This window comes from Melopsittacus undulatus, chromosome 9 (assembly GCF_012275295.1).
Source record: "Melopsittacus undulatus isolate bMelUnd1 chromosome 9, bMelUnd1.mat.Z, whole genome shotgun sequence".
Lineage (NCBI taxonomy): Eukaryota > Metazoa > Chordata > Aves > Psittaciformes > Psittaculidae > Melopsittacus > Melopsittacus undulatus.
This window is the reverse complement of record NC_047535.1, coordinates 11,107,285-11,133,194: the sequence shown is the minus strand read 5'-3', so window position 1 is coordinate 11,133,194 and position 25,910 is coordinate 11,107,285. Positions and strand designations below refer to the sequence as shown.

The following is a 25,910-nucleotide window of genomic DNA, read 5'->3' as shown; positions in this document are numbered from 1 at the left end:
TCACAGAATCACAGAATCCCAAGGGTTGGAAGGGACCTCGAAAGATCATCTAGTCCAACCTCCCTGCAAGAGCAGGGTAAGCTAGAGTATGTCACACAGGAACTTGTCCAGGCGGGCCTTGAATATCTCCAGTGTAGGAGACTCTACAACCCCCCTGGGCAACCTGTTCCAGTGCTCTGTCACTCTTACAGTAAAGAAGTTCTTCCTGATGTTAACGTGGAACCTCCTATGCTCCAGTTTACACCCATTGCCCCTTGTCCTACCACTGCATATCTCCACTGTCTTTAGTGGAAATAAAGACAGTGGAATTAAGAAAACAGATTTACATCATTTAAACGTCCTTGGATTGGCATTTGCCTGTGAAGCACAGTTTCTGCAGTGAATTATTTTCTTGATTTTTACCTTTGCAGCTTCTCCCATCTTCTTGCAGGATGTACCCTTTTGGACATGAACACTGGAAGCTCCCCTCTGTGTTTTTACAGATGAAATTGCAAGGTTTGGGGGACTCATTACATTCATTCAGATCTAGAAGAAGCAAAACCAGATACTTCAGTGCTGATAACCAATAGTTGTGATAATGTTTTTCAAAATGCTCAGGACACACCAGAAATAAAAATTCCCAAAGCATTCTAATGAATGACATTTCATTTTCTCATTTTTCAAAAGCTCTGTATTTCCTTCTTCGAATCAGCTCTTGGTAATAAACTTTATACACATACACCCTAATGAAAAACCTACCTATGCAAAGTGTGCCAGTTATATCTGTAGTATAGCCAAGGTTGCAATGACAACGATAAGATCCCCTCTCATTGATGCATTCTCCATTACGGCAGACATCATGAATAACCTTGCACTCATCAATATCTGCAAGGAAATGAGGGTTAGTTCACAATGGAACAAGAACGGATTTCATACAGCTTCAAGACATTGCTGTGACCTGACACAAAAAAAACCTACACTACATAAAATTAAAAAATTACATTAAATAATAAAATACTGCACAGATTCAGAAAAAATACTAAGTGGGAAAATAGCATTAATCTAACTTTCAAATGAAATGAACAAGCCTTAAGTGGAAGTGAACAACTGGAGCTGATCGTGTGCTAGCTGCTGTCAATCAAACATCACTTTGCTATCACATACAGAAAGAGTTCTGAATCTGTACCTACAACATACTTAAATGTGAGAATGCAAATTCCCATTCAAGTGCATGTCAATCAACTGGCATGCAAAATAAATATCTGCTGAGTTGGGATGGATGTTTTGTCATCCAGGGCCTTTGGCTATGTACCCTCCTCCCAAAGGACTGTACTCTCTCAACATGAAAACTCTAAGAAAATTTCAACTGATAATCCAAAATATTTAGGACCTCATAGTGTGCAAATATGCAAAATAAAAGTTTATAATTTATCACCTAATTTGGAATTGTGTAAGAGAGCCGTTAACACAAAAGTCAATACCTGCTCCATTAGACATGTATCCTCGGCCATGAGGGCAAAGCTTCTTGAAGGCCACAGTGCCTGGGAAGGGGCAGACCTCACAGTTTTGCCCCCAGCCTCGACCACCATCGCAGCAGCATTCAGACTTGGTGACAGAGTTCCTGTTGCTTGATCCGATTTGACACATACTTTGTAAGACTTCAGTGAAGCAGTAGCCTTCCCTGTTGTCTGGAAAACAAATTATGCATCACAGAGAATCCTAATGGCGACGATCTCCAAAGGGTCATGAGATATTAGGAATTTAGTCAGAAATATAAAAGAAAGGGCATACTTCACCCTGGGGCTGTGGAACTGAGAGTGAAAGACTACCAGCAGTAAGAAAGAGAGCACGATGTCTGAGGGAAACAAAGAAAACAGGAAATTTAACAAAAGGTGGGAGACAAGTTACATTATGCTTATAAAGATATGTTTCTGTTCAAGACCAAAGGAAAAGCACTGGCTGAAAATCAGGACCAAAGACAAGGCAGAGCAATTCTCAGCTGACTGAAACCACCATCAGCTTTCACAGCAAATCAACACAAGCAGGGTTGTGCCTGACCAAAGCAGGCACATGGTTAGCATGGGAAGAATCAACTTGCAGGAGGGCACCTACTTATGAAGGCTCCTTCCTAAAAGCATGTAAATTCAAGAGCATGTTTACTCACTATACAGTTCTAAATCCAATTTCAACCACGATTTCTGCTGTCAAAGTAGCTCACTAGGGTGTCACTGTGTGACTTACCAAGGCATTCGTTCTGGGTGTCACTGGCAGTGAATCCCTCATTGCATTCACATCTGTAACTTCCCACTGTGTTTACACAACGGCCATTCTCACAGATCCCAGGTTTGGTCTGACATTCGTTCTCATCTGTGTTTTTGAAATGATACAACATAAATCAAGTCCATTAGTGGATTCATACAGGCGAGAGAGGTTTGTATGGAGCTGTACTTTCTGCCTGGTTAAACCTGCATCATTTTTCTTTTTTAAATGAAAAGTAATGTATTTAATTTTCAGAGGCAAGGTGACCATCTTGTCACTTCTTTTGACGATCTTGTTACTTCTGACAATCTTGTTACTTCTTTTGACCATCTTGTTACTACCTTTTCTCTGAAATATATTCCTCACTGCTTCTCAAATTTTTTCATAGTTATTGAATTGCTGAGTGCCATCCAAAATTTAAAAACAATTCTGTTCTACTCTCATTCATGCTAGCAGATATAAACAAGCTTACAGCAAGGGGCTGATTTCTCTGCTTCCTTCATTCCAAGCAACTCAACAGCAGCACAAACTGGCTGTAAAGACAGCTACATCCAGATTTTCTACTTACTGCCCACATGTACACACCTGAACAGCAAAGCAAACCATGTACATAGCACCAGCAGATCCACTATACTGGTAGTTGTGTAGTTCTCCCCCTGAGTTCCTTAACACTTTGTTAAATTCAAAATTTTCAGCTCTGCTGAGGAACTGTGTGTTTCAAGAGCTTCAACACTTCGGTGTCACTTACCTATACAGCCTTCCCCATCTGGTCTGCGCTGATAACCTGGTCCACAGATACACATATAGGTGCCAATTAGGTTTTTGCACTCCATCTGTTTTGAGTCACAGTCATGAATTCCTTCTTCACATTCATTCTGATCTAAAACACAAGGTTTAGAATTCATTATATAGAGGGATGATCCTGGAAATTCACAACAGTAAATTCTGACTTTGGAATCTAAATCATAAACTCTATATGCACTTTTATTGTGCTAAACTAATCATAAGATATCCTACCCTAGAGCAAATAAATTTCTCCCAAATGCCCATTTTCAGTGCAAAACAAAACCGTATCATCCAATATGACCTCATTTTATGCAGATGTATAAATTTACGGGTAGGACAGGGCTAATACAATCAACAGCATAATGCAAACCATAGAATTTCATTCCAAATTCTTTCTGACTCAGTTACTTCCTGGGATTAAAACTCTGGCCCAAAAATGTAGTGAGTCAGAGACCTACCCCTGCAGGAACTTGAAATCATTATTGCTAACTGTGAGGGTCTGGTAGAAGCTTTACCTCTGCACATTCTCCGGTCCTCGCGCAGAACGTACCCTGCGGGGCACTTGCATTCGTAGGATCCAAAAGTGTTCACGCAGCGGAATGCACAGAGCAGAGGGTTCTGAATGCACTCGTTGACATCTGGATTTGGAGAGACAAAGACCATGGGGGAAGTGAAACATGCTTTTGTAGAACTCAGCAGACTTGAGTGCACAGGCTTCACATATGGGCAGTTCCACAGATCCCAGTTTACTGAGGGCTACATTTTAATAGCTGGGGACCCATGGTTCTGTTCATTGTGGATTTCTGCAGAGGAGTAGGCACCAGGCATGCCAGGATGCTTTGCACAGCTACCTGAAGTTTCAATATCTTCAACGGCAAGCAGCCAATGGAAATAATTTCCAGATCCATGCTGCCAGAAGAGTCTCTTCAGTTCAAATTGCATCTTTTCCACATCTCGTCTCTGTTTTTATGACTGGTTATTTTTATATTCTAGATACACTAATTCAGCTTCTTCATAAACTGAATTCCATAAAGCAATATCCTTACTAGAAACATTATTCTGAAGTCCATTTACATACGCTCTGGGCTACTTGAGTAATTACTGCTATATAATGATGTTTATGCACTCTGCTAACTCCTCCCCTGCAATTTGAGCTTTTACCCAAATTCCACAGGGAAGTGAATGAAGCTCTAACTGAATATAAAACTAATGCAAGCTGATGCAAAAGTAGAAGCATTCATTTGTATGGGCTTGCAAACAAATAGATTGTGGCAGATAATTTAAGAACAGCTGAGTCAGGTCAGAGAAGAGTGTCAGAATGTCCTAGGACATTCTCCTCTCTCTGGCTGTAACAGGAGACAAGTATTGAAAAAGCTCCATATCATGTATGCAAAGATCTCTCCCATGATAAAGCCTCTCAGTTTAAGGACTTCCACAGCCAAAAGCCACAACCAAACTATCAAGTTTAATTTCCACTGATGGATTCCCACACAAATTTGTACAATCTCTTTCTGGGTCAATTTATACTTGTGGCCTCACTAATATTCTGCAGCAAAGAGTTCCACAACTTCTGTAAGTACTATGAATATAAAAATGTTTGCTTTGGTCTGTCTAACATGTTCCCTCTATTTCTGGTACCTTTACCACTTGTGGCTTTATAAATTTAAATCATATATCTCTGCAACCACATTTTCCACACTGAAAAATTCTCCCATTTTTGTTACTCCTCCCCTTCTTTGTGCATTTTTAAATTTTTATTTTTGAAATGAGAGACAAAAGTGTAAAAAATATTCAACCATGGAGTGCTGTGGTAATTGTCCATCTAGCACTGTATTGGTATTTTCTAGTTTGTTTCCTGTTTCTTTCCTAGCAAACCCAAGTGGCCCATTTTCTATTTTCACCATCACTTCACCCTCTTCACTCAAAGGTCATCCAGGATGTAAGCAAAAACCATACACACAATAAGCTGCATTTCTGCGGACTGTTCTGGAGAGACCATACCTCAACATGCTCCTCTTCTGGCAGTCCCTTAGCAGATACTACCTGAAATCCTGTTTACCCAATCTCCAGGTAGAAAAAGGAACCACAGCTTAAGATGGATAGAATCATAGAATAGTTAGGATTGGAAAGGACCTTAAGATCATCTAGTTCCAACCCCCCTGCCAAGGGCAGGGACGCCTCACACTAAACCATATCACCCAAGGCTTCATCCAACCCGGTCTTGTACACTGCCAGGGATGGAGCATTCACTACCTCCCTGGGCAACCCATTCCAGTACCTCACCACCCTAACAGGAAAGAATTTCTTCCTTATATCCAGTCTAAACCTCTGCTGTTTAAGTTTCAACCCGTTACCCCTTGTCCTATCACTACAGTCCCTAATGAATAGTCCATCACCAGCATCCCTGTAGGCCCCCTTCAGATACCAGAAGGCTGCTATGAGGTCTCCACGCAGCCTTCTCTTCTCCAGGTTGAACAGCCCCAACTTTCTCAGCCTGTCTTCATATGGGAGGTGCTCCAGCCCCTGATCATCCTCATGGCCCTCCTCTGGACTTGTTCTAACAGTTCCATGTCCTTTTTATGTTGAGGACACCAGAACTGCACACAATACTCCAAGTGAGGTCTCACAAGAGCAGAGTAGAGGGGCAGGATCACCTCCTTCGACCTGCTGGTCACACTCCTTTTGATGCAGCCCAGGATATGGTTGCTTTCTGGGCTGTGAGCACACACTGAAGCTGGCTCATGTTCATTTTCTCATTGACTAGCACCCCCAAGTCCTTCTCCGCAAGACTACCATGAATTTCCTTTTTGCCCAACCTGTAGCTGTGCCTGGGATTGCTCCGACCCAGGTGTAGGACCTTGCACTTGGCATGGTTAAACTTCATGAGGTTGGCATCAGCCCACCTCACAAGTGTGTCAAGGTCCCTCTGAATGGCATTCCTTCCCTCTAGCGTATCAACAGAACCACACAGCTTGGTGTCATCGGCAAACTTGCTGAGGGTGCACTCAATTCCATTGTCCATGTCAGCGACAAAAATATTAAACAAGATCGGTCCCAACACTGATCCCTGAGGGACACCACTCGTTACTGATCTCCAGCCAGACACTGAATCAGATACAGGAAGGAGGAATCTATTTTTCTATTTCAGATAAAGATGTATTGTTCCAAATGTCCATATTTTTCTTTTTTTAAACTCTTTTACCCTCTTAATTGTTTCTGAAATCAGGAGAGTGTTTCAGCACACAACTACAACAGTCCTTTAACACATGGGAGTCTCACCTTCACAAGTCATCATTGGTCCAGGCTCAAATCCCTCAACACAAGTGCATTCAAAACCTCCCACCACATTCCTGCAAGTTCCGTTTCCACATGGGTTTCCAACAGCACATTCATCAGTATCTGCAAGCAGTTAGATGAAAGCAAGAATACATGGTTATACTCAAACAAAAAGGTATAAAATCTATTCTACTGATGTACAACCAAGAAAATACAAAATCCAAGAACTCATCTAAGTACTGAATCAGTCATAGACTCAGCATAATTTGGGACTGCTAGAGGTCAGCTGGGTCAAAATCTCAGCCAGGGCAGGACCAGTTTGGAACAGATTACTCAGGCCCTGCCCTGTCAAGTTTTAAGCACCAGCAGGGATGCAGACTCCACAGTACTGGAGTAATGTAACCCCACTGCTCCTTACTCCATATTTAGCATTGAGGAGACTCTTTAAAATGGAAAATGAATGGCTATACTTACCTACACACTGAGCTCCTTGTAGGATGTAACCATATGGACATTCACAGCGGAAAGATCCATCTGTGTTGATACACTGCCCAAATCTACAGTTATCTGGATCAAGGCACTCGTCCACATCTTCACCAGAAATACAAACAACACAGTAAGTGCAACTGATTTCATGTGCTTTTAGACTTTTTACAAAGAACAAGTGTCATTCTGGTGAGAATGTTCCTGAGATCACAAGAAAAACCCTACTGCTTGAATTCTAATGTATTGTTTAGGACACAGAATCTGCCTCGTAGACCAGCTTTCAATATGCAGAAAAGAAACTGATTTTAAATGTCAGATAAAAAACCTCTCCAACTGGGGTTACAGGGAGAGGAGTAGATATGAAAAGCAGTAGTCATCCAGTGCTCCTTAAATGAAAGCTTTTGCCAATACGGCTGAAGTGCTGTTTGTCTTGGGAGAGAACAGAATGTACTGAAGGGATCTGGGAAACTGTGGTTTGCACTTCTGGAGGATTAAAACCATTTACTGTAAACAGGCTACACAGATTGTATAAAGAAAAGACAGGTACGCTATGTGATCATTCTCTAGATCCTACATAAATTTCCTAGCAAGTCTGTTCAGCACATATTAAAGTGCCAAATATACTACTCTAAAAGAAGTTTAATTTATGAGAGCTAAGATATTTAAGATTAAATTAAAAATTGGGATGAATAATTGGGAAAAAAAGGCATATATGAGTTTCCACAGTTCATGGCTTCTGGAAATAGCTGCAGAGATGTTATTCTCAACTAAAATGGAGAATGTCTTATGGGCAGAAAATGGCATACTGATGAAACAACAGCATTGCACAGCTCAGGCACTTACCCAGTCTTGCATCACCAGGTCCAACAAGGATGCCAATTCCAAATGGACAAATCTGTCTGAATGCCTCTGTTATAAAAAAAAATTAAAACATCAAACCATATCTTGGTGATTGATGAGCTACACAAGTAACCACTGATACCAATTCATCCTCCTCATGTTCAAGTCCTGACAGATGAGATGTAAACATATAAACTTCTAGCAGTCACCAGTTAGTAGCTCCTTAAAGCATTCCAATCTCTACTTCTAGAATAACTAATAAATTTTACTATAGGTAGGCTGAGAGTAGAATTTCTAGGTTCAGCTTAGAGAGAAGTCACCACTCAATTTTCCAATCCACAAGATTTTCTGTGTGGTTTTTGAAGACTTAAAGATGATATAAGTCTTTCTAGAACAAGTCATTCTTTGTTTTGTTGCAGAAAGCACATACTTCCTTACCTGTGTAAATCAACTGCTATATTCTTGACAATTGCATAAATAAGAAATCCTAAATTTCACAGAATCACAGAATCCCAAGGGTTGGAAGGGACCTCAAAAGATCATCTAGTCCAACCCCCCTGCAAGAGCAGGGTAACTTAGAGTACATCACACAGGAACTTGTCCAGGCAGGCCTTGAATATCTCCAACGTAGGAGACTCCACAACCTCCCTGGGCAACCTGTTCCAGTGCTCTGTCACTTTCCACTCTGCTGGACCAAAATGCCACAGAGATATTTTTTTTTTTACAGTGCAGCATTACAACGCAGCCGTAAACATAACATTACACTCTCTTTAGTTGAAATACATTAGTTGATCTTTGCTGAGGTAGAACAAAATAGAACTAAATGTAGATGGCACACCTGCACTGAAAGTCTCACTCACTCCTAGGCTCTGAGTGGGGACCTGACTGCTGCTCAAGCCTTCAGAAGAAGACTCAGGTGGCAAATGTGCTTGACCTTACCAGCCTGCACCCAGACAGCACCTGATGGAGAACATGTGTGAGACAACAACTGTGTATTTTAGTTTTTTTAAAGAAACAATTCCACTGCCCATGACTTGCCAAGACATAAATTTCCCAGACTCAGGCAATTTAAAGCTATTTCTTTACTAAAAGATGAGAAAAAAATTACCTTGACATCATCCTTTGAGAACAGTTTGGACTGTAAAAAATATAGGTGCTAATACTTCAAGGAAATGCTTTTGCAACTGACTTGCTCCAGGGCAACAAAATGGAACATGCACAAGCAATAAGCGTAGGAGAAATAATGCAACTGACACATATGATCCTCTTTTCTTCTCTTGGCTTTTGTAAAGATTGTCCGCAGAACATCTACATCTCCTTATTAATTAAATTAACTGTATTAATGTATTGCTGAAACCAGTAATGCTGTTAATCACAATTGTCATCATAAATTAAAGTCCATTCAGCAAATCGCACCATGAAAGGCCTGTTGACTTGCTTGGTGCCTAGTTACTCAGTCTTACAAAGGGTACTAACAACGGAAAGTGTCTCTTTAGCAACAGCCTAGGGAGACTTTCCTTCATCAAGGCCTGTATTTTGTCACTCTCTGCTATTTTTGCGAGTCATTCATATTGATAAGATTGCAAATTTAGGGTTTTTTTAATAACAAAATGTAGTCACAAATGTAACAGGGAGAATCAGATATGGACGTAGTTTGACTGCTATTTTTTTTTACATTAGATTTCATGTTTATGTCACCCCTCCCCACACTTATTTGCAATTAGATGAATTCCATTTGTGTCTTGCAGGTATTTCCACCTACAGCCTATCAAGGACCTACTTACTACTTTCTTCTTTCTGTATGTGACATCTCCAGAGCAAAATACTCAGCTCCTAATCATACTAACAAACCTACAAGCAAACAAGGAATAGACCTGGGACTGGACAATGCAAGGAATGTTTTTTGAGACTGCAGTGGCCTCTACTTTACAGATGACAATTGTTAAACACCTCCACAAAGTTATTTTTCCTAATTCCTTCTTATAAGAATCCCAATCTTCTTTCAATTCTGAGAGGCTCTCATGACAGTAAGGTAGTCTAGTCAATAACGCACCATCTGCTTCCTCTGGGCAGAGTTCACAGGGATCTCCCCATCCCTGTCCCTTTAAGGCACAGCAACACTCTTGTTTGGAGTGGTTTCGGGACTTCGGCACAGAACATTTTCCGTCTTCAAATTTGGTAAAGCAGTAACTCACTCTCAGATCTGCACGAACGAAAAACTCGTTAGGAGCAGTTAGGGTGACTTTGGCACAGTTTTCGCTTAAAGATCTTAACTGCAAAATTACAGGACACTCCTCCCTCCTCCCCAAACACACAGCTTCCATTTGAGTCTATCAGGACAGAGCATTATTGTCCCTGACTGGAGAAGATCTGAAGACAGAGGGGAGCTTCCTAACTCAGAAAAGGAAAGCAATGGAAAAGTCATGGAAAAGGATGAGTTTTTCTTTTCTTCTAACACAGATGGAAGTGCTGTACTCCTCTCTCTTCACCTCACTTCTCTTTGTAAAAGCTGAATATTGGCTTAATTTATTTATATTTCATTATCAGTAAGAATCACTTGAGTCAAGAGATTTTAATCAACTTGCAAAGTTAATACTGTGTAGTGTTAAAATAAGAAGCAATTTTCAATAGCTTTTTTCCTTCCTCATTCTTCCCTGAGGCACACACAAAGAAAACTGACCCAGTGGCACTATATTTTACTTCCTTAAGTTGGGTAACCAGGATGCTGGAGCAGAGCTGAGATCACAGACCACAAACATCCAGCAGGCAAAGAGCTGGCAGCTCCCTGTGTTGGCAGGGTAACAGCAACAGGGCAGTTGTGGAAGCAGCTGCTCATCCAGTTTTCCGGCTGCAGCATCAATACTTGGCAATGTCCAGATTCTACAGAAGTACGAGGTAATTGAAGTTCTAAACAAAACTTGGTTTGGCTTGAGATACTTGGAAAAAAAACAACCCCAAACCAAGAAAACAACCAGTCTTCTCCAGGGGATGGGGAGAAGCCCACTTATAGTTCATACACCCAAGTATGCATTTTCCTCTGACACTACATATAAACAAAAGTCTGTTTTCATAAAGGAGAAGATCAGGCTGCATCCTTTTTTATGATTTTGTTTCTTGGGGGGGTATTTTGTGATTTTTTTTTTCCTTACCTGAAGAAAACACCACCCTCAAACTGAAGAGACCTCATTCATACAAGCTACAAAAGCACAGCTAAAACAGCCATGCTGCTTTCTTGAAGCTGAGTGAAGTGACTGTGCCAAACTGCATGGTGGTTTGGAGACTTGGATGAACGTTTACTGCAGGTTGGATTCATTTTTACCAAAACCACAGTTTGATTTAGCCCACTGTGAAGTGAAGAACTCACTATGGTGTCAACAAGCATCACTGTTCTGTGCCAAGCATAACTACAGAGGTCCTTATAAAGGTCTTACTCATCAGTGGTTCCCACTGTGCACACTTTGTATAGGACATTTAATGATGTATCTATTTAATAATTTCCAAAGTCTTTAAAATAACTCCATAATTTTCTATGCTTATTCTTTATCCACAAAATAAACTAACCTGTGGATTCCCATTACAACATGTTCAGCTTCTAGCATCTGATCTCTGTCTTAGTGCCCATGTTTAGACTCTGAACAGTCTATGTGGTAATCTAGAAGCCAAAATGAGCTTCAGACTTTTCTAAGCAGATGAGTGCTTGTTGTTCACACAATACTGTTTGCAAATATTTTCCATTGATCTTTTTTCCAGCCACACACTAGTGGAGAGGAATGGCATATAGTAAGTGTTATGGTGAATTTGATAAGTACTAAGAACAGCCTTATTCCTGGAAATGCTGCCTTTAGCAGTGCACTGCAGTAGTCACCTGCCTGTGTTTGTGGTCCACCTCCGTCAGACCCGTCAAGTCTATACAGAGTCCGAGTAGCCTCAACATTTCTTTCAGTGGTGCAAGAAAGGGCACCTTTCCTCGCTTAACCTGGTATATTTAACATTATCTTCACCCCTTTTATTGCAATGTTCTCTTTAATGACTAACAGATGTTACGGCAAGACAGAATCTGGCCCCAACCAAAGAATTATCATGTTTTCCTTCTGAAAAACACTGTTTGAGTCCAGAGTCTCCTTGTTATATTAGAAACAGACAGCTAATAAGGCTTTTATAAAACACCAAACAAATTTTCAAATGCCAGAAAAGAGGAATGAACTTACCTTGGCATCGCCTTCCCGTGGAAGACAACACAAAGCCTTCTGGACACAGACATTTGAAACTGCCTGGAGTGTTGCTGCATGTGCCCAGGGCACAGATTTCTGGCTGTTCCACACACTCATCAATGTCTATAAGAAAAGTAATTAAAGAGATGAGAAATAAAATGTTTACACTGGCAGCTGTACTACATAAAATGTAACCTTACATCAGCACTGATATCTAACATATTTGACAAAAAGAAAGGTCAAAAAAAAAAGGAACAGACAGAAAGAGGAACAAGAAATCCAGGTGCAAAATCTAGGATTAGTTTTCAAACCCTCACGCAGTGGGCAAACCTCAGCAATGTATCATCAACCAAAAAATCTGGGATTAGATTTTTCTTGGGATCAAATAGCATAGTTCTGGTTCAAATAAAAATTGGAGAAACTTTTTCTGGGAAGTGAGTGACTTATTAGTGGCTACAGTTCAGTACTGTACACTGCCACAAAAGACATTGTTTACATTTAGATGCAGAGGAAAGTGGAAACAACTGTAAGTAGCTAGTGAAAGGACAGGAGGATTGTTCTGTAGATACCTTCACATCTGTCATTCTGCAGAACATATCCAGGAGGACAGATACATCTGAATGACCCATCCAAATTCTGACATGTGCCTGGTGAGCATTTTCCAGGATCCAGTGCACACTCATTGACATCTAAAAGAACAGAAAGACAGTTCATTTGAGATAATAGCTGTTAACTTCTAAGGAGCAGAAGAGTCCTCTTCTCATTCTATTGTCACTGTTTTCTTCTGCTAGATACAATGATGACAGTGTGACAGTTCTCATCCGACCTCTTCCTCTGTTTTACTAAGAACATACCCATAAGGTTTCTGCACTTTCTACCCTAAAAGAAAGCACTCACCAATACAAGTCCTTCCATCCAGAGCCACCTCATAGCCATCATTGCAAAGACATTGGAAGGATCCAATAGTATTCACACACTGACCGTTCCTGCAGAGCATTCCATTTCCACTTGCACATTCATCCACATCTAAGAAAGATAATGTTGAAAGATATATAAGAAACCTGCAGCAAGTGGAATTTGGTAATTGAGATTTCTGTTTCGACTATATCAGCACAGTAACTGATAATACATAAAAAATCCCCTGTTTCAAAAGCAAGTGAGGAGAATAAAAACCTCTGCTGGTCTATGTTGTAAAACTGCCAAAGCAATAGTAAAAAAAGGAATGGCATGTATCACATACACACATTTAAATGGCTACAGAAAGTGAGCAGTGAATAATCAAAGAGGCCTTCTCAGACTGAAGAAATAATTTTTTGCCTTTAATCCTGCAGACATGCAAGGTGCAATCCTAACTTGGTAGAGAAGATGTCACTAGTGGTACTTTAATTAGAAGCAGAAAGTCTTAGAGCACTCCTTACCTATGCAGTCATTGTTGTGTGAGAGGATGAACCCTAAGTTGCAGCGGCAGTTGAAAGAGCCAATGGTGTTTCTGCAGGTTCCATTGCCGCAGGCATCCCTCTCACACTCATTAATATCTACAAAGGAGAAAAAACAAGCAGCAAGAATTTTAATTACTGATGAAGAAAGGAAAGCCTGTAGCTATCCCACTGCCAATACTGAAGGGAAAAAGACTGCCATATCTCCCCAAGATTTTACATAGGTTTACACACTTGCTGTTAACATCTATAAAAATAATCAAGGGTCCAGCAGTCATTTATAGAACTGTAGCTCCTCCCTAGCCCTTCTCAAAGTAAGTCTAAGCTATCTTTAACAATAAGCATTCTGAAATCTCATCCTGCTCAGACAACAGACACTATGCTAACAGCTGTGAATAGGTTAAATACAGAATCTCCTTTATAAAGATGACTGTTTCTGAAAAGGGCACTTTTCTGGCAAGAAATCCATCTTTCACTTACTCTGTTAACAAGTAGGCTGTATACAATTGCTGCATTGCAATATTCATCTATTAAATTTCTCGCCTAAAGGAATAATTGAGACAAGATGGTTCAGAAAATTTGAAGAATGGAATATTTTCCTGAAAAGTGAAAGCATTAGCTGTTCATTTGACAGGAGATATATTTTTAAAGGTTCACTCCACTGTAATGAGATGTTCTTCATTCACTATCAGTTCCTATTATCTCTTAATTGCCACCTATTGGTGTTTCCACACCTTTGCTGGTAGTAAATGGCTCACAATCACAGTTCTTGTAATGCTATTACTTATGACAGAGAAGACAGACTTAATTAACTATCTTAAGGAAAGCCTAAGTACAGCTTCATTTTATATACTTGCCTATACACATTGTTCTGTCATCATTGGTCTTGAAACCATTGTGGCAAATGCAGTAGAAACTTCCAACAGTGTCAATACACTGCCCGTGGCTGCAGATATTGGGAATTTCTTGACATTCATTCCGATCTGAAAAAAGAAGAGGCACAGTGGAAGTTAAGATCTCTAAACTGCAGGGCTGGAAAGATGTATGAGCAACAACCATGACAGAATCAGTGCACAGCCCTAATTTAAATTAGTATTTCTAATTTACAAAAGCATTACTAAGTTAATGCCAGAAAAGTGGTTATTTGCTTCTAAATTATCTTTTATATTTGTGAGGCTGAAAGAAATTTAGCATAAAAATTACATTTACCAAAACCAAATTCTTACTTGAGGGAAAATGCATTACCATGGCTTTCGAAAGTAGAATTAGTGGCATGAAGATTTCTGAGTGCTCTACATTGCAGTAGATAAGAAAGCCATATACAAATCATAGTTTGCATCTTTCTCAAGAAAGCAACTTCTTGCCTTCAGCTAATTTGATTATAGCAGAAATTGCTTGATTACCTCACATAAATCATACAAAACAGAAAGGGAGATGAATGCCACACTTTTCTTATTATGCTTACAGAGAGATAAAATGCACTGTAGATTATCTACTCATTGGGCAGAGATACAATGGGTACATGTATACGCATGTTGTAGCATCCATGCCCCATGAAATGTGATGATCTCGTAAACAGGATCAAACAGCAAGAAGAGTTACTGCTATATGGATTCATAAAATGATCTGCCAACAGCAAACACTCAACTGCATGATTCTGCAAGAGAGATAGGGAAAGCTATCCTGCCAGCATGTTATATGATGCCTTACGATGGCAGGATACACTTGTTTAACAGCTGACTTCTTCCTGTTACAAATGCCTTCAGGCAGAATCCAGAACAATTTTCTCTGTGAAAAATTAGAAACATGAATCAAAGGAGGTATTTCTGTTGACCTCATTGCCAGCAAAAGCTGCTTTGATTCAATAGGCTTCCTGGCATTTTGTCTGCTGCAGCTCCAAAATACAAGAAATGAGGTGTTGCCATAAGCCTGTATTAGAATTGATTAGATTTACTACTTCTTCTCTACACGCTACTTGGCACATGGATAATCCTGATGGCCTCTATTGCCAGTATTACTATATCTCAGCTGGGGCCACTAGTAACACACTTTGGATGTGTGTTCACTGTGGACCAAGGTCTCCCAGTGTTATTATTGATAATGCTGCTAATTAGAGTCTGAATGAGGCAGAAAGGAAACCATGCTGTCTTAAGAACTCCTAATCATCACAGCTCAGGAAAGTTAGAGATGAAAGAAATACTAGAACTCTCTTTGGTGCTCTGTAGGCAAATGGGTAATGGATTAAAGTCCCAGGGAAAAGTCACTTCTGTTTGAATAAATAAAGATCATAGCAACTTTTTGAAAATTTAGGAGGCAGAATTGCCTTAAGTGCCAAAAAAGAGTTTATATGAAAAAGTATTATACCACAATAGATAGCATCAGAAGAACGCTATTTTGATAGTAATATAAATGCACTACTCATAGTACTAGTGGCTGTAATACATCAGTTTTGATTACATAGGTTGTAACTACTGGAGTGCGATCAATTTGCGTGCAGTAACATGACTGATTCAGCACTGCAAGGGGCTTAGCACTCTGCTCTCAGCAAAGGGCTGGGAATTTCCTTTCCTTGCTAGATCAAGTACTTTATCAACTACTTTTATTTAACTCTAATTGTGTGACTTTATTTTAACTAAATATAAAATAAGAGCAAAATACAGGGAAGTATTACTGTTCGTGCCAATTCATGTGTAGTATTGTAACCCATATCAGAACCTTCCCTGGCTCTTCCTGTACTGCTGTAACGAAACCATAACAACAATTGCATTAGGAACATATTGAATATTTACATGTGCCACAGCATAGCTTAACAAAACAAAGTTTTAGTTCTCATAGTAGTGTTCTGGTTGCTCCTACACCCTTTTCCCTAAAGGGTCACATGAAACAATGAAAAACTGTACTGCAGGGAAAAGTACACTTCCTAAAACTCAAGTACTCAGAAGCAAAAACCCAAGGAAAATGTTACCAATTTCCGTTGTAATTATTATTTTGTTCAGAAATATATATAATATTTACAGCTGCTTCGCCCACAGCAGTCTTTATTAGCTCTGTAATTCTTCAAGTAATCAAGATAACACGAATGCCTCTTTGGACTACAATATTATAAGAAAAAGCAAATAGATTAGAAAACTGCAGTCCCACTCAGTGAGTATTTAAAAATAATGTTCAGGGGGGTGCTTAAATCCACTTAAAAATTATAAAGTTTAATAACCTTTTTAAGCTACTTACTGCATATGGGCTAGCAGATAAGTCCACTTTATATGCAGAAACCCCAGAAAGCAGCAAGTTATTTGTAAAAATACAAGTGGCAAAAGATTTACTAAAGCACTTCTAGCAAATAATAAGAAAACCCAAAGAATTTATAGAGAGAAAGGTCCCTCTCAGGACCACAGCTGAATTTTAAGTGTCAGTAAATAGTTAGTCAAAAGGCAGTGAATCAATTCATCTTTTTTCCCTAGACATGACATGGACTAAAGAAAAATGCCTGTAGTTGATGGATAAAGTGGAAGACAAACGTCTTCTCGGGTGATTAACTGTCATTTATGCTTCTGTGGGATGGGTCCATTAGTCTTCTGGGAATTACCAGAATACTTATGGGATGCCCTAAAAGGCTTTAAGAAGAGGGTTCTTGGAGCCCAGATCATCTGGTATACCATCTTTCTGAAGGGACTTTTAAAATCTACTACTTTTTGCACAGTCACGCCAGAAGTACTCACCAGTGCAGCGGCCAGTTGATGTGAACCTGTAGCCAGGTTTACAGTCACACCGGTAGCTACCAGCTGTGTTGACACATTCTGCATTTTGCTGACACACTGGTCCATTTTGGCATTCATCAATATCTGTCAATACAAAAAGGGAATTGGATTGTTATAGTAAGCTGACACAAGAAAGACAGCAAACCACTGGTTTTAGTGTAGGAGTATTACCTTACCTTGGTGGAGGAATTTCTTTCTAATTTTGGGAAATAAAAAAACAACCAACCAAACACCAATATATTAATGAAAGCAGGTATTGGGTCATGTTTCCAAACCTACATGTTCCCAAACCTACATGCTCCAGATTCCTTTCCATGGAACTTATATACTGTTTTTCTGAAGGAGAGTGCATGAAAGGCCTGTTGCAACACTTCATTTGGGCAGATTTCAGTCTTAAGAGTGCAATCAGAATAAGTAAGCTGCTATGTCTTCAGAGATCTCCACTGGAGACTATGAGGATCTCCCTTGACCGTAAGAGAGAATCAAGATTCCTCTTAGATATCAGTAGACAAAAACTTTTGAACTATTTTCCTTCCTTGAACTGCTGCAAAAAGAGAACTTTATTCCTTAGAAATGTAATTATTTCACTTAGAAACAGCATTCAGAAGATGCTTCTACTTGGAGCTCTCGATGTCTTGCTTGTAGTATCTATGTTGTCAGTAGTCATAACCCACTCCAGAGTATGACAGCATAGTGCTGTCTTCAGTTTCTCCATTAAACTGACTAATACAATGTTAGGAAATGCATGAATTGGAAAAAAGTACCATGTGTTTGTATTATTTACAGAAATCTTTGTTCTATTAGAAAAAAAAGTATCTTGGAATTAAAAAGTTGTGCTCATGCTCTGACTTAAGACTACATCTCTTTTCCTGGCTTTACTGTCAAATGTGAAAAATAGTATTTGTTCCCATGACTGCTAACTCGTGCTCCTTCAAGGCCTTAGATAGCTGATGGAAAATCTGGTATTTTCTATGCAAAAGAATTCAAAATATCTGAATTAACACAGACTTGTTACACTGATACCACTATTTTCCCCTCATTAAGGGTGAGTTGCAAGTATACCAGATTCACCAGTGTCTGAATTGCCAGCTGGTGGAATCCTGTTTCTCTCAATGAGCTCAGCACTCTACCTTCACAGATCAGTAGCTTGTCATTGTAGAAGAAACCCACAGGACACTCGCATCGGAAGCTGCCAACCATGTTTATACAGATCCCATTTTCACACACTCCAGGAATCTCTCTGCATTCATCAATATCTGCAAGAAGATAGTTTTTTAAATACTTGTAAGCAGCACTTCACAAAATCTTCTGCTACAGAATATGTCCTTATGCATTTATCTTTAAAAGAATTATTAAATGTCTAATGAGAGCATCAGAATGTTCCCAACTGCACTAGACAATGAGTCATTCCAAACTGTGGAAATACAGATATTTCCTATTTCCTCAGGTTCTGACTCTTCACTGTAGTGAAGATATATCCTGTCATACTGGAATGCAGAGGGTGGCACACGCCCTTCCTCATGTCTCCCACCCACAGCTCTTGGTGAACCTCCTCATCTTCCTGAGTATTACAGTGGAGTTATTGAGAAAAGCCAAACAGAGAGAATGTAACTGTCTTTGGTTTAACACAGGAGAGCACAACTGAACACAGACACTTGTCAGGGTCAGTTTTGCACTGTTTTACCCTTGTTAATTTAAAAAGCCTTTCATATTTGGGTGGCATGGTTTAGTGGGAGGTGTTCCTACCATGGCAGGGGTGTTGGAACCAGATGAACTTACAGTCCTTTCCAACCCTAACTGTTCTATGATTCTATGATTTTTATGCAACAGTTTGGAATTGCCAATGCCAAGTAACATCTGAAGGGCAACCAACACGCTATTAATTAGACTGATTAATCCAGGCAGCTAGAAATTGCCAATGCTCTGTGTACACCTGCGTTAAGTAACTGATTTTGGCAGAGAAAAACCCCAGCTGCTATTATAATTAAATGTCATGCCTATTTGGTCCCTAAGGTTTTATATCTTTATATCTTTAATATTCTGACAATATGAAAGAATTCAGAGATGTCTCCAAAATCTCTCCCTTCAGTAAAAATGGCTACAGTCCCATGCCTTTTGCCTATAGAATTAAAGGACATGAGCAACTCCTGTGCAAAAGCAGCAGGGTGAGTCTCACTACAGCTAGTGAGACCTGCCAAGATCCCAAAGCAGCAGGGAAAACCTGTGATTTGCACAGTGTAAAGCTCTGTGTGCATCATTCCCACCGTAATGCTGCATGCACTGGGATGGAATGGTGGCCTCTGTGGGATGGTGCTTCAGTTTGTTCCTGACTGCAGCACTCCTAGCACACATCAACTGCTACAGATGCAGCTTTTACCTATACATGTGAGCATGATCCAAGGTCTCCCTGGTGATGCTGATGAATGGCCCAATTATCTTGAGTAGACTGAGCAACAATTTGGGCTAATGCTAAGAGCTGGAAGGGAGACTTTGCTTCTATGAAATGACCTGGTAAACAATAAATACTGTATATTTCTGTAACTTCTTCAGAAATTACATCCCCACTTTACTAGAAATATTTCCATCCAACTAGCTCAACACTGTATCACAGCAATAGCTTAATGCTAAAGAATCTGATTCCTGCCTATATGCTGCCTCTGTTACAGAGCACATTATCTGCTTCTTATTTGCATTTTTGTGTGAATAAAAACAAAAGAGAGTCCCATCAGGGATTTACTCAACTCCTTGTCTCAGAATTCCTCATTCTTTCCCTTCTTTTTGTTTTGCAATTTGTTACTCATGATTCAAATGTAACACAGAATAACATATGTGAGAAATACTCCAGCTGAGTAGAAAAAGGGATTTTCATACACAGGGGGACTGATGTGAAATGGCAGATTAAATCTCTGCTTTAGTTTGAAGGAAAGATTCCTAATTCCTCTCAGACCAAATGCTGGTTGGCCTTACTCCCAGACCTCTTATTCCCAGTATCTGTGCCCTGCTCATGTAGACCTGATTACAGTTTCTTTGGTGCTTTATGTTGCCTTGATTACCAGCAGCAATTGTCACTGCTGACAGCTAGGAGGTGTTAGGCAGAACATTTGCAGGCTCAAACTTAAGGGTTGAACTCCCTTATGCTGTTTAGTTGTTATTCCTCTGGTGAAGAAAATAATTGGGAAAACAAACCTCCCTCTCTCCTGGGCAGAGGTAGCATGGAATTTATTTCAAAACAGAAATTACAACTCACCAACTGGTAATCCTGTATAAATGTCAATGAAGAAGCCAGGCCTTTGACTTCCACAGAGTGTGGAGAATTCATCTGCAACAGGAAAACAAGACAGTGATTACAGTAGTTAGAATTAATCAACAGTCAAAATTCATTACATCCTTTGTCCAAGAAAATTCTTCTTCTCCTTCAGCACCTGCAGGGCAAGCAGAGGTACACAGACCCTTCCCCAAGGCTCACCATAAGATGTAGTTAGTATGCACTTGGGTTCTCATTCAAAGGCCATTGAAATTAGCAAATAAAAAGTTGTACAGGGCTTGGGATCACATGCTGACTTTATTTTGCATATGCTTATCTCTGTGCATTACAGTTTTTGCATACAAGTCCACACCTGACCTTTAAAAACCTGAACCCTAAGTTGGAAATTATTTGAATAAGTGTCAAGGAAGTTTGTTCTTGAAGCAAACTACTTTGTACCAGGGTGGGATGTCCTGGGCTGAACTTTGCAGTTTTACCCAGTGTGGAGTTCTGTATACTCATGCAATTTGCCCAAAACCTCCCATATTTTAACATTTAGCTGCTTGTCACAGACCATTCTCAGAGAAGACCAAGGTACCTCTGTAAACCCACAGCTATCAGTAGTTGAGGCACAGCAGACACCGTATTTGCATGGCCCACCAGCGCGAACACAAACCACTCCACATATGCCTTCATTGTGACTGGGGCTGATCACCTCCAGGTCAAAAAAGCAATCAATCCCTTCATTTTAGATACACAAGAGCAGACAAAGACAAAGCATCTCTAAAAATACTACACCCACTAATCTTAATTATGATGTTACCATGGCTTTGCAATGCAAAAACGTACCAGTGCTTGGAATAGGACACTGTTCACAGGGCTTATTCCACGCACGTCCAATGTTGTAGGAACAGCAGCACATTTTCTTGGTCATGTTAAAAAGCAGCTCACCATCACAGGTCTGATTGTCAGCATAATAATTTCTGTAACACAGACTTCTTCTCATATCTGTGAAAATGAAGAAAACCCCAGGCCAACGCATTAGCAATTCTTATGGAAAATGAAGGGTTTAAGAGATGCCTGCTTCATACAGGTACTTTTTTGAGCCCTGTCAAGTAGATGCTGCAGCACTGTAGAATACTACAGAACAGCTTGTCCATAGAAAATGACTCTAAATGTATGAAAAAGCAACACAAATATTCAAGAGCAACCAACATGGCTGTAACACTGATCAGTCCCAAAGGATTTCATATTGGCCTTTTACCCAACCCTGAAAACCACAAGCTAGTTCATTGTTCCCCCAAGAACTGTACACAGCTTGTGACTTCATTCCGTGAGGTCTGAGTAATTTTAGTAGTGTTTTACATATAGAAGCTATTAAAGCTGAAGTGAAATTTGGAAGGGATAAACATGGAAAACATCAACTTAAAGGAGAAATTCTGATGAGGTACTGAAATATGTATTAAAAGTGATCAGCCTTGTTTTATTTAATGAAATTTATCTAAGAGGCTTGATCTGCCATTTAGTTAATTCTTGTGTAACTAAATTCAGAGAAATAGTTCAGATTTGTTCCCAGTAAAGCTCTGGCCCAAAGCACTAAGATAAAGCTTTAAAAAACACACAGCCCATACCCATGCAGTTGTTTCCTCCGTTGACTTGCATGTAATCAGGAGGACAGATGCAGGTGTAGTTCCCAACAGTATTGTAACATGTGCCAGGTCCACAAATGCCAGGTGTATCACACTCATTCACATCTCGAAAAGAACAAAAGGCAGTGAATGGCCATGGACAATTTCTCATTGTGCTTCTGAAAACAAAAATGTCTCACTAACGCCTGAGGTAGGAAGGTACTGGTGGAGAAGAGCTGAAGGGGCTCTGAGTGAGGTCATGGTGGAGCAATGTCCACACAGAGAAGGAAGTGGTGGCACAGGTGGCCATGAAAAGCCTGGCTCTGATATGAAGGTGGGAATTCTAATGTCTAGGCAGTCTCAGAGACAGCAATTTGGTTTTTTCATTTGTTGCACAAAAATAGTACTTGAGGATCCTACACATTCTGGATTCCCCAGTTTGGACAAGAACCAAAATTCTTCCCTGCAGAGAGCCCATTTCAATAAGTAATGCTAAAACAAGTCTGTTTGACCAGGGAAAGTAAGCAACCTTCCCAACACAAGATGTCATGTTTAATTCATCAAGAGACTTTAACCTTTGTTTAAAAAACAACAGACCAAACCCAAACAAAACACTGCCCCCAAAAAGCCTCAGTTCTTAACAGTTCAAAAGCATTTCATTAGCGTTACCATTTTAAAGTACCTTTGACACACCCCTAAGGAAAAATACAGAGGTAGCTTTCCTTTAACATTTGTTGAGCTACATAAGCACAATATTCATGAAGTACTTCAGCCTTAATTCAGGACCTGAATCTTTTGTATTTCTGCAGTGTCTGGCACATTATGGGCATTATATTAACATTATTAACAGTCTAGAAGGATGAAGACAGCCTGTACAATGGGAAATTTAAGGACTTGATGGGTTGCTTAAAGTTTTATATCCAATACAACCTGACATGTTATAATGTGATAAATATGCACTACTGACTGTGCTAGTGGAAGGATAATGTTTTGCAGTACAGTATTTTCAACTGGACATTAAGATCAGCAGGAGAGAAAAGCAGTGGAAAAAAACATTGACACACTGTAACCAGCACAGCAGACTCATAGGACAAGTTTGCTTCTTATCTGACTGCTTATTCATTACCTATTACCAAACAGCTACTTTTTATAGCTGGCTAGCAAATTATGTTTTGCTAAAAGAAAAATCAATAGGTTTTCTGGTTTTGATCAAAATCTGATGATTTTGAACACAAATTTGCATATATTTCAACATGGTCAAGAAGGAATTTTCTCTCTCTCAATGCACGGCTTCAACTTGTTCCAATTTTCCCATCATTAAATTTTACACTGCTTAGTCTGGTTATGTTTCTTTTCAAGGACAGATTAATTCTGCATATTAATCTGTAATCATTTTCTAAGAATGAAAGCAGAAGACTGGTAAAATGAAGGCTACATACCATCGCACACTCGAGTCTCTTCATTCAAATAGTATCCTGATGGACACTGACACTGGAAGCTACCAAATGTATTAATACATTTTCCTCCTTGGCAAAGTCCAGGCAGTTCTTGACATTCATCAATATCTGTTCAAACAAAACCACAAATATTTAATTCATGCTTTTCCATGAAAAGCAACACTTGCTGAAGAGTTTCACATTTTTAGCTGTGTAAATATAAGAAAATGTAAACTTTACCTTCTAATATAACCGTAATGGGATTTGGTCGGAACCCTTCGCCTCCAGGGCATAGAACCTTATACTCAGCTGAAAACAAAATACATTTATGAACCTAAAACAGTAGAAACATTTTCAGCACAATTATTTTTGAAATTTAATCAGATTATTACAGGTAATTTAAATGTAAAGTAACAAATTCACCAGATATGAACATTAGGTGTTACTCTGTAAAGTCAAATGCTATTACATTCCATAATGTACTTTATTGTGCAACACTAAACTCAGAAGGGATAATAATATTCTGACTAAATAATCTTTTCAAAAGACCAGTTAAGTTTTTGGTTAAGACAGGTGGAAACCTGTCCCCTGCATGTACACAATAAATGATTACACCAGTATTTGAGTCATCTGGCTAAATCAGAAGAAAAACCCAAACACACTGTATTGTTGCATTTACCCAGGAAAGCTGACTTACTTGTGTTCACAAGTGGGCAGTGTTCACAGGGAACTCCCCAAGCTTTCCCCAGAGAGCAGCAACAAGAGGCCTTGGAAACACCTACTCCAATCTCATTGCTGCAGAAAGTGCCGCCGTTATCTCCACGAGTTTTAATGTCCAGGTAACAATTGCCAGATCGTGTATCTATTCAGAATGCACATAATGAAAAACACATGAGAGAGGAGAACACATTACATCATCTCACGATGAGGGATACCTTCAGATGGCTCTTATTTTGTGTAGGACAACCAAAGCGAGTAACTTGTGCTGTTCAGGAGGGCCCAGCTTTTCCCACTTAGACAGGACAGTGGTGCCCGTTCCTTGGCTTTGTTGGACTTCTCACAAAGCAGGGAATTTATTCAGTGTGACCAAGAGCAGTAGCCAGGCTTTTTCTTATTCTGATTCACACTTTCACCCGCATCCATACATCCTTCTGATTCTAGAAACCCACTGCTTTCTCCTCTCCTTGAGGTTAACAACCATGAAAGCATCTACTAAATGTTATGAATTTCAGATACATTTGAATATGAGGAGCATTCCTACACCCTCTTAAACAAGCAAAAGCCAAAAAATATCAGGGGATTACTAAGCAGTTGGAGCATAACACAAAAGCATTTCCATTGCTTGTGAAGTTGCACTTAGCCAAGCTGCATTCAGTGCTCCAAGAGCATGGGTGGCTTTGTGCCGTAGCTCCATTCGCCTGCCATCTTGGGGCCAGCTGGATGTTGGTTTAAGCTTGTTGAAATTTTAACTTGACTCATGCCTGCTGTAAATTGTGGACAGCTGTAACAAGCCCCAAGGGGTTGGCTCTGGCAGCTGGGCACTGCTGGCATACTACATCACTCTGGACATACTCCCGCTGCACTATTACAACTTTTAAACCAGGGGCATTGGGGTGGGAGTTGGAGAGTATATTCCAGCCCTTTTCCATGACCTGGAACATTATTCCTAAGCAGTTAGCCTTGCAGCCCCTCTGACCAACTTCACTTATAAATAACATTTTAAATGGTCCCTTACCAACGCATCCAACACGGGTGGGATTCAGCTCAAAATCAGGAGGACACTCACAGGTGTAACTACCAGCAGTATTGATACAGGTGCCACTGATGCAGGTTGTGGGATCTGCACATTCATTAACATCTGCAAGAAAAAAACAGCACATGGTAAGCAAATATTCAAGGACAGTGCAGACCATGACATATCAGGCATCATATGCTGGCCACCACAAAGCCATTAGTTATGAGATACTGATCTCCAGAAAACTCTAAAAAATACAAACACATTTTAGAAGACCAGTAGTCCGAGATGAATTCATCATTTCATGGAAAGAAAAAAAAAAGAAAAAGTGTTTTTCCTGGAAAACCGATCTATGAACTAAGATTCACATAAAGTTGTCATGGGTTCAGCCGTGGCAGTCATTTTTCTCCTTCTTGTAGCTGGTGCAGTGCTGTGTTTTGACTTCTGGGCTGGGAACAGTTGCTTGGTGGTGAGCATGTTTTGAGGGTGTTTTTGTTCAAGGCCTTTGTTTTTGTTCAGGTGCCTTGTGTTCTGCCGGGGAGGAGGGGAGTCCGGGAGGCAGGAGAGACAGGACACCTGACCCAGGCTAGCCAATGAGGTATTCCATACCATAACACGTGATGCCCAGGATGCATACTGGGAGGGAGGGAGCAGGAGGGGTAGAGCTCTAGAGGAAAATGGAGGAGGGAGCACGCGGTGCTTGGCTGGGCAGGGTGGAGTGAGTTATGGGTCGGTGGCTGGTGGGGTGTTGTATTCTTTTTGCTTGTTATTGGCTGTATCATTATTATTGTGTTATGCCTTAGCTATTAAACCGTTCTTATCTCAATCCGTGGGGGCTA

At 40.0% G+C, this 25,910-nt stretch overlaps 1 protein-coding gene across 1 annotated transcript in view; it reads right to left on the bottom strand.

Annotated features, from left to right (window-relative positions):
* FBN1 (fibrillin 1) overlaps window positions 1-25,910 on the bottom strand; it is a 152,299-nt gene that overhangs the window by 11,271 nt on the left and 115,118 nt on the right. Inside the window, exons 36-59 of the mRNA XM_034066265.1 lie at window positions 25,072-25,194; window positions 24,034-24,198; window positions 23,577-23,645; window positions 23,340-23,465; window positions 21,904-22,026; window positions 21,122-21,280; window positions 20,276-20,347; window positions 18,159-18,284; window positions 16,990-17,112; window positions 14,131-14,256; window positions 13,256-13,372; window positions 12,735-12,863; window positions 12,407-12,526; window positions 11,835-11,960; window positions 9,680-9,829; window positions 7,630-7,695; window positions 6,775-6,891; window positions 6,304-6,423; window positions 3,540-3,662; window positions 2,987-3,118; window positions 2,221-2,346; window positions 1,461-1,667; window positions 739-864; window positions 403-525 (exon numbers count right to left, since the gene is read on the bottom strand). Of these exons, the coding sequence (XP_033922156.1) occupies window positions 403-525; window positions 739-864; window positions 1,461-1,667; window positions 2,221-2,346; window positions 2,987-3,118; window positions 3,540-3,662; window positions 6,304-6,423; window positions 6,775-6,891; window positions 7,630-7,695; window positions 9,680-9,829; window positions 11,835-11,960; window positions 12,407-12,526; window positions 12,735-12,863; window positions 13,256-13,372; window positions 14,131-14,256; window positions 16,990-17,112; window positions 18,159-18,284; window positions 20,276-20,347; window positions 21,122-21,280; window positions 21,904-22,026; window positions 23,340-23,465; window positions 23,577-23,645; window positions 24,034-24,198; window positions 25,072-25,194 (2,994 nt within the window). The remainder of the gene's footprint in view (window positions 1-402; window positions 526-738; window positions 865-1,460; window positions 1,668-2,220; window positions 2,347-2,986; window positions 3,119-3,539; window positions 3,663-6,303; window positions 6,424-6,774; window positions 6,892-7,629; window positions 7,696-9,679; window positions 9,830-11,834; window positions 11,961-12,406; window positions 12,527-12,734; window positions 12,864-13,255; window positions 13,373-14,130; window positions 14,257-16,989; window positions 17,113-18,158; window positions 18,285-20,275; window positions 20,348-21,121; window positions 21,281-21,903; window positions 22,027-23,339; window positions 23,466-23,576; window positions 23,646-24,033; window positions 24,199-25,071; window positions 25,195-25,910) is intronic.